The following is an 8,871-nucleotide window of genomic DNA, read 5'->3' on the forward strand; positions in this document are numbered from 1 at the left end:
GGAATGATTTTAGGGTTGGTTTGAAGTTCAACATATCGGTCCCATTAGTGTAGTGTTAAGATTTAATTAGTTAATTAATTAAGGCTTAATCTATCCTTTATTTTTGCCCAAAATATAAATGTGCCATATAGGTTGGGACAACCCAAAATAGAAAATGTCCCATAAATAATGGGACGGATGGAGTACTTATTAGACTTATTTTAGTTATTATATTGAAAAAAAACGCCTATTTTCTATAAACTAACCGACCTTGCCAATTTGGCCCAAAAGCCCGACTGGCTTTTTGGCCTGCGGGCCGCGTGGCCTGACGGGCTGCATGGGTGTTTTTTTTTGCCTAAAAAATCCTAGCCTAGCCCAGCCAAAACTACGGGCCGATGGGCCCACTTTGGACCCATTTTGACAGATCTACTATTGAGCATAGGGAGTCCGAAAATTCATAAAGAAAACTAAAGCATGGGATTTCAACATTAAATAAGCTGAACGTAAGCTAATAAATGAGTGGAAATAATGGTAAAAAATGTTCAGAAATATTTTACTATAATGTTGAACCAGTCAAACGGGCCCACACGGGGAGATGGCCTACATGGTGAGTCCCGGAACTTCGGCCCTGAGCTGAGTACTTTCTTCATCAGGTCGTGTTTCCATTCTGAAAAAACCTCATCAAACGATTCAGACAGATAACCCATTGATTAAGAAAGGAAAAATCATCAGAAATTAGAGCAGTGTATATTCCAATATTACCCCAACATTCTAGAAAAAGAGTAAATAAAAATAGGCATAAATTAATATCTCAAAAACAAAAGAGACTCCATATGCCATGCCAATACATAATACAATTAGTAATGTTACCTCTAGCACAATCCACTAAACTATAAAATCAAAATATTTATCCATCATCTTTCATTCTGAAATCTTGCTAGTTGCCTTTGTTTTGCTAAGACCTAGATCATGCATTATTAATTGCGTCTTATGAGCTTCTTCCCATCTGCCCGCAGCTGAATATAAGTTGCAAAGACGAACCACATGAACAATACATTAAAGCAATAGCGATATTTCCATGAGATAGCCACATTCTGGCAGCCTTTCCTCCCAATGCTATATTTCCATGAGTAGTACTAATACCAAGTAGAGTTCCACATATTTCTGCATTAAGCTCAACTTCATCAAAAAATGCTCAGTTTGGCCTAGAAGATAGATCAGGTTGTTGTAGTGCTTTATATCTGGCACTATGCCGTGATCTTTGCTCATGGAATAGAAGTAACGTATTCCCCTGTCTACCAAACCCTCACGACAACAAGCAGTTTATCGAGTGCGGGTGAGAGACGAGTGCAGATTGAAAGAGGGATTACTAACCCTAGGGAGTCCAGATGAAAAGTTTCGAGAGAGGAGTTGGGATTAGAGAGAGAGAGCGGCGGATGTGAAATAGACGAAAAATAGGAATGATTTTAGGGTTGGTTTGAAGTTCAACATATCCGTCCCATTAGTGTAGTGTTAAGATTTAATTAGTTAATTAATTAAGGCTTAATCTATTCTTTATTTTTGCCCAAAATAGAAATGTGCCATATAGGTTGGGACAACCCAAAATAGAAAATGTCCCATAAATAATGGGACGGATGAAGTACTTATTAGACTTATTTTAGTTATTATATTGGAAAAAAACGCCTATTTTCTATAAACTAACCGACTGTGCCAATTTGGCCCAAAAGCCCGACGGGCTTTTTGGCCTGCGGGCCGCGTGGCCTGACGGGCTACATGGGTCGGGCCAGATAGGCCCGATTTTTTTTTGGCCTAAAAAATCCTAGCCCAGCCCAGCCAAAATTACGGGCCGATGGGCCCACTTTGGGCCCATTTTGACAGCTCTACTATTGAGCATAAGGAGTCCGAAAATTCATAAAGAAAACTAAAGCATGGGATTTCAACATTAAATAAGCATAACGTAAGCCAATAAATGAGTGGAAATAATGGTAAAAAATGTTCAGAAATATTTTACTATAATGTTGAACCAGTCAAACGGGCCTGCCCACACGGGGAGATGGCCTACATGGTGAGTCCCGGAACTTCGGCCCTGAGCTGAGTACTTTCTTCATCGGGTCGTGTTTCCATTTTGAAAAAACCTCATCAAACGATTCAGACAGATAACCTATTGATTAAGAAAGGAAAAATCATCAGAAATTAGAGCAATGTATATTCCAATATTACCCCAACATTCTAGAAAAAGAGTAAATAAAAATAGGCATAAATTAATATCTCACAACAAAAGAGACTCCATATGCCATGCCAATACAGAATACAATTAGCAATGTTACCTCTAGCACAATCCACTAAACTATAAAATCCAAATATTTATCCATCATCTTTCATTCTGAAATCTTGCTAGTTGCCTTTGTTTTGCTAAGACCTAGATCATGCATTATTAATTGCGTCTTATGAGCTTCTTCCCATCTGCCCGCAGCTGAATATAAGTTGCAAAGACGAACCACATGAACAATACATTAAAGCAATAGCGATATTTCCATGAGATAACCACATTCTGGCAGCCTTTCCTCCCAATGTTATATTTCCATGAGTAGTACTAATACCAAGTAGAGTTCCACATATTTCTGCATTAAGCTCAACATGCATGCTTTTCATTACGTCTTCAACTTCATATAATTATTTGTTCGCCATATTCTAAATTTCAAGTGGGTTGGTTAATCCACTAAGGTTACATGCTGATCGACCAAGGAGGCAGGCTATATTATAATGCGTGTTATTGAAAATCACTTTTGGTGCAGAATTAGTATCATAATTTGCACAATCTCCTGATTCTGAACCTGGAAAAATGTTCAACTTTGAGGGGAAATTATAAAAATAATTTAAACACATCATAGAATAGTGCATGGTTACAACCTGCTGATGAAGATTTCCTAGCTGAAACCAAAGCCTTCTCACATAGTTTAACAGCTTTGTGCAGCTCTTTAAGATGACCGTGTCAAACCTATGGCACGGCTCGAGTTCAGTATCATTAAAAAAAATCAAGTGTTTTGGCATCCAATGGATTTTTGCTTGCTCTTTGGCAGCTTATAATGTTCCTAGGAAACTAAGAGTTTCAAATCGAGAAATGTTACCATATTCGTCAAGTGGAGCATCATAGTCATAGCTTGTAGCGGCTCGTATTTGATTCTCACTAAAATAATGGGTGATTAATTAAAAATTAGTTATCATTAACTAAGGTTAATTTGAGGATAATTTTGTTTTCTTAATCAATGTGCAAAGATGCAGAACAACAAATATATCGAACAGGAGGGAGTATTATTTGCGACTATGAGCTATATAATAAATTTATAATTATTTATTTATTATATTTAATGGGGGCTATATTGAATAAAGGAGAAGCTATTAATAGAATTATCCTTGCTTTGGACTCTGTGTGTCGCGTAGAAGTTTCGATCAAAGCCCAATAACACAACAAGGAAGAAGAGCAATAGGATTCATTAATTATTTAGGCCCAATAATAATATTATTAATTCATTTGCTTGAAAATTCACAGAGGCGAAGAAATTATTGTGAATGATCCGTAGGAGGGAAACTCTCTCTGCCAATCTGCTTATTTTCCGGCATTTTCTCCAGACGAAGTCCGAGCATGTCGTCGGAGGAGAAGAAGGGAAAATGAGGCTGTATAAGAGCAGAGGTCAGCATCTTCTGACCAACCCTCGAGTGCTGGACTCAATCGTCCGAGTGTCCGACATAAAATCCGACGATACCGTGCTGGAAATCGGGCCGGGCACCGGGAATCTCACGATTAAGCTGCTTGAATTAGCCAACAATGTCGTCGCAGTCGAGATCGATAATCGGATGGTTGATAGTCTGCGGAAACGCGCCGCCGCCGCAGGTGTCCAGGAACGCCTGAACGTGAGGTTTCATGAATTTTCTGCTTTGTCAGATAATGCGCGTGGAGAAAGGGTGGTTTTATTCTATGCAGTTAATTGTTTGTGGGTTAATTTCGAGAGAAAGAAAGGTCTTGTGATATATGCTTTTCGCACTTAACTTGTTTGGATAAATGCCTAAACGAGAATTGTTGCATTTGAAAGCTGCAGCTAGTTTGAAAATAGGAACGAATTCAGATAAACTCATTTTGATTCTTTTCAATTTCAGTCTCTTTGTAGGAAGATCCAATAAAACACATTTTTTTAATGTTTTTTTTTGGTAAATCTGAAATCTTCATGCAATTTATGTTACAGATCATCAATGGTGATGCATTGAAGACTGAGTTTCCACAATTCAATCTTGTTGTGGCCAACATTCCTTACAACATATCCTCACCTCTGTTGGCCAAACTGGTATACGGGGCAGCTACGAATCCATTCAGAAGTGCGACGCTATTGCTGCAAAAAGAGTTTGCGCAGAGGCTACTAGCAAAGCCAGGCGACTCAGAGTACAACAGACTAGCGATAAACATGAAGCTCATGGCAGAAGTCGAGTTTGTGATGGACGTGAGCAAGAGGGACTTCGTGCCATGCCCCAAGGTTGATTCCTCCGTTGTGAAACTCTATCCCAAAGCTGAGATACCGGATGTGAATCTTGAGGAATGGTGGGCATTCACAAGAACTTGCTTCAACAACAAGAACAAAACGCTAGGTGCAACGTTCAAGCAGAAGAGGAAACTGATGGAGCTGATGAAATTATGCAGAGTTGAAGGGTTTTGTCAAGATAGTGATGATCTTGATGGAGATGATGAGTGCGAAACTAACGAGGGAAGCTCTCAGCCGCGGCTGGAGGTGGGAGATGGGATCAGCTCTTTTAAGGGGAGAATCGTGGGCATCTTGGAATCAGGTGGTTATGTGGATAAGAGGCCGGCAAAACTGTCTCACGGTGATCTTCTGCATTTATTGTCTCTGTTTAATGATGCTGGCATATTTTTTCACGATCAAGCTAAGGCAATTGGTAGGTGCAGTGTTGTTGCGGAAGCAGGTTTTGATGGTCTGCTGTAGCAGTGGCTAGTTCACGAGGAAGAAAATACTCTAGTGTTCTTTCTGCTGATTATGACACGAGCTTTTAGCTTTAGCCTTTAGAAGTTTAAGATTTTGTATTGTGCTCAGTAGCTTGCTCTTAAGCTTATGAGAGTATGAGTTTTTAGCAAGACAAGTGGTTTTGATTTGAGCTGAGTTGATAAATTAGTTGGTATATAGATTATGGTTTCCTACTCGTGGAACCTTTGAGGAAAGGGTGCATTGCATGCCTTCAAAATCTGTTTTTCAGCAAACACATTGTTTTTCCTCTCTTACAATTACATGGATAATAATAGAAAAATGTAACAAGGGAATATATTGAAATTTGGGGATGTGGAGAAAAACAAGATATATTCTAAGATGAAGGAACATGTTTCATCACCCTTACAAAATTAAAATATTAAGTTTATTCTATCGGCCAAGGAAACTATGATTTGCAACTCCATCCAGATGATCCAAATAACAGAGTGCCCAACAACTGTCTATGCAAGAGAGAATGGTGGGAAACACTCCTCCATCCCTTCGTTTTCAATTTTTCAATGAATCTAAGAATGCACATTAATTAGTGTATATTTATATTTTCATTACATCACCTTAAAGTTATTTATTTAGGATGATTTTCATGGCAGTGTCGCATTAATTCTGGTGACCTCCCTTGTGTAAATAGAAAGATATCAAATTTAATCTCCACCACTCCACCAACTCAAAATTTTAAGAAAATTAGCACGATGTTCCCTTGGTGTAAAATGTTAGCATAATCAAATATTGTCACATGTTCCAACGCAGCGAATACAGAATCTTTATGTTCCATGGACTGAATTGCGTTGCATATTTAACGTAATTAGCATTTGCATATAGCATGCAATGTACGTTAAACATTTTTATATTTTTATATTTATATTAAATTGATATCAATTCAATTATTATATTTATAAATATAATAACAAATTAATTTTAATTAAATATATTTTAGCTGAATATTGAAAAAATAAAAAATTAAAGAAATATTTACAATAATAAAAATTGATATTATGGAAAGGAAAATATAATAAGTTAAAAAATAACAACAAAAGTAAGAATAAAAAATAATTAAAAAATTATTCATAAAAATTGAGAGATGAGAGAGAATTTTCTAAAATTTAAATCTAAATGAATATAACTGTTATATTTAAAATTAAAAAGTACATAAAATATATCAAATTAAAGCTCTTAGTGCGACCTTTAATTTAATATGCATATTAAATATTTTATAATTATTAAAATTTCACAATTTTGGAAAGAAATAAAACAAAAAAATAAGAAGTTAAAGAAAAAGTATCTCTACAATTTCATTTTAACTACAAAATTGTCACTCAATTTTAAAAATTGATTTGAAATTGAAAATTGTCTTTTTAATAATCGAAATATATATAAGGACATATCATCGATAGAGTGCAGAACCTCTATTTTCGTCTCTTAAATGGTTAAAAATTGGAAATTGTAAGAAGATGGAGAAGGCGGGGTTACCTAGAAGTTATTCATATTGGGATGTATGGAGAAATACAAGAGATTTTTGAAGATAAACCCAAATTAAAAGGGTCGATGTTAAATGAGTGAAGAATGTATGCCTGGAAACAATCATTTGCCTCTGCACTGTAATGAAGTGCCGAGATTGATGAAGAGTCTTGTTGATCCTCCACCATCCACATTGAGAGAGAGAATATGAGGTTAATACTTGGGCTGAGCTATACTCTGGATTGCTTGCAGATGAGTTACCTGCAAACTCATGTGTGATGGATGATGGATCTGTTGGAAACAGTGGGTCGAGGCAGTTACAGATGGACCTCGTATATGAAAGAGGAGTTGAGGCCATGAGGCTGTGAATGATCCAAGCTGCAAGTTGAAGAACTCACTCCGCCCATATCAACTGCAATGCGTAGCCATACTAAGCTGAGCTCCCTCCAATTCATTTATTTGTTGTAATACCATTTCATGACAAAAATATGTAAATACAACACACATATATATACAAAAAAAAGGAAAAAAGAATTACCTATTGTAAGTTGTAATGCGATGCCCAAGCTTCATTCAATTTATTGCACAAAGTATTATGCGTAGATTGAGAGTGATTGACAATGTGGGTTGGTTGGGCACAAAATACAGCACAGATCAAACGACAACTTTGTCAGATTCTTTTAACCCACTAGATAGCATTCAAATTTGGTGGAATATTTGTAATTTTATCAATTCTTTAATTAAATTAATTTTAAAAGTCTCTAATTAAATTCTTTTTTATGAGAATTGGGATAAATTGGTATTTGTTCTTCAATTTCAATAAGGTTTTTTAATTTGTTTGGTATAGAGATGCATTCTCATTGAACAGATACTAAAAGAAAAATAAGAGAGGGGATATAGTATTTTTATTTTATGGAAACATTCAGAGCCAAAAAATAATTAAGATAGTGCTAGTCAATGTTCAAGTCAACTTATATGTATGCAATCACTCTGTATATAATCCTCTTCTCTTCACTATGCATCTATTCTCTCTCTCTACTACTTTATTAGATCTACAAATCTATATGCTATTGAACTGAGCCTTTCACATCTCATTCTCAGGTAACAATCCTCATGCTATTTATACTATGCTTTCTTTTCTTTGTACATGATTTTGCAAATTTGAAGGCACAGCTTGGGACTTGGGTGACTGATAAATTATTCTACTAATCCTTCGCATTCGAGTCCCATGACTTCAACATGACAACTATTAATTTAATGCAAAAATGCTTCAAAGGCAGCAGCTGAATTTTAGGTTGGGATATAGTACTACTTATCAGTGATTCAATTTTATGTCTTTTCCGATATGTTGATTGGATTTGGAGGTGCACATGCTCAATCTTGGCAAGATCTGGTTGCAGGTAAGCTATATAGCTCTACGAAATTGCAAGTGAAAATTGGCGTCAACTATAATTTGTTAGGAGCAGAGGTCATATGCTTAACTTAGCCCACTTCAACCATATGATATGATGTCTCTATTCCTTTCGATATTTGTTGTAACTATCATTTGCACCCATGGAAAAAGTTTTTATATTTTTATAAAATTAATATCAAGTCAATTATCATATTTATAAATATAACAAAAAAATAATTTTAATTAAATATTTATGAACTGAGTATTGGAAAATGAAAAAAATAAAAAAGAATAACAATAATAAAAATTGATATTATGAAAAGGTGTTTTGTATTTCTACCTTTGACATTATTGTTTTGTGTTTCCAGTTTTTGTGGGAAGAGCAAAGTGGTGATGAGAATGTTTGCGAAATCAAATTAATGGATGATTCTAGAGACACTTGACGTTAAGAGCCTAATAGATGCATGAGACTTTTAGGATACTACACTTATGAATGCGACTCTCAATCAAATCAATACTAAATATGCACTAGTATTCAAAAGGTCAAGAGACAAATTATGCCATTTAACATGTATTAGTTAAAACTAAACTTAATGCACACTTACACGCTAGATCGTGTGTCGTGTGAGCGTGTAAGCATGCCTGAACTAAAACTAGCTTAATACACTTCTACACGTTAAAAAATAAAATGGTAAGAGTTGATATTATTTAAATATTATTATAGTAGTGGGTACAATTTGTCTTTCTTATCTTAAATAAGTATATACTATTTTGCCTCTATGTATTATCTTTATAAATAGGGACATTTAATCCTTATAATAAAGCTTCTTATATAATACTATTCTCTTTATATATAATATTCTTTCTTGTTCTCCTCTTATGTCTAATTTATAACATTCACACTAGTAGTATGTTTTTCTTTAGTTCTATGCCTTTAGTTTTCTCTCTGTTTGGCTGTTCTCTCACTCTTCTCTTGTCGCCTTTTCCCCTATCAAT

General features: G+C 35.4%; 1 protein-coding gene and 1 long non-coding RNA gene across 2 annotated transcripts; both read left to right on the top strand.

Moving 5' to 3' along the window:
• The first annotated feature begins 3,407 nt into the window (after positions 1-3,407).
• LOC131013111 (ribosomal RNA small subunit methyltransferase, mitochondrial-like) lies at positions 3,408-5,205 on the top strand. The gene is made up of 2 exons (XM_057941125.1): positions 3,408-3,891; positions 4,221-5,205. Exons 1-2 carry the CDS (start codon positions 3,550-3,552, stop codon positions 4,968-4,970), a joined length of 1,092 nt encoding a protein of 363 aa, XP_057797108.1. The 5' UTR covers positions 3,408-3,549; the 3' UTR covers positions 4,971-5,205.
• Positions 5,206-7,501: 2,296 nt separating this feature from the next.
• LOC131013112 (uncharacterized) lies at positions 7,502-8,601 on the top strand. The gene is made up of 2 exons (XR_009097584.1): positions 7,502-7,882; positions 8,244-8,601. It is a non-coding gene; the product is annotated as an uncharacterized LOC131013112 (long non-coding RNA).
• The last annotated feature ends 270 nt before the right edge of the window (positions 8,602-8,871 follow it).

This window comes from Salvia miltiorrhiza, chromosome 2 (genome assembly GCF_028751815.1).
Source record: "Salvia miltiorrhiza cultivar Shanhuang (shh) chromosome 2, IMPLAD_Smil_shh, whole genome shotgun sequence".
Taxonomy (NCBI): domain Eukaryota; kingdom Viridiplantae; phylum Streptophyta; class Magnoliopsida; order Lamiales; family Lamiaceae; genus Salvia; species Salvia miltiorrhiza.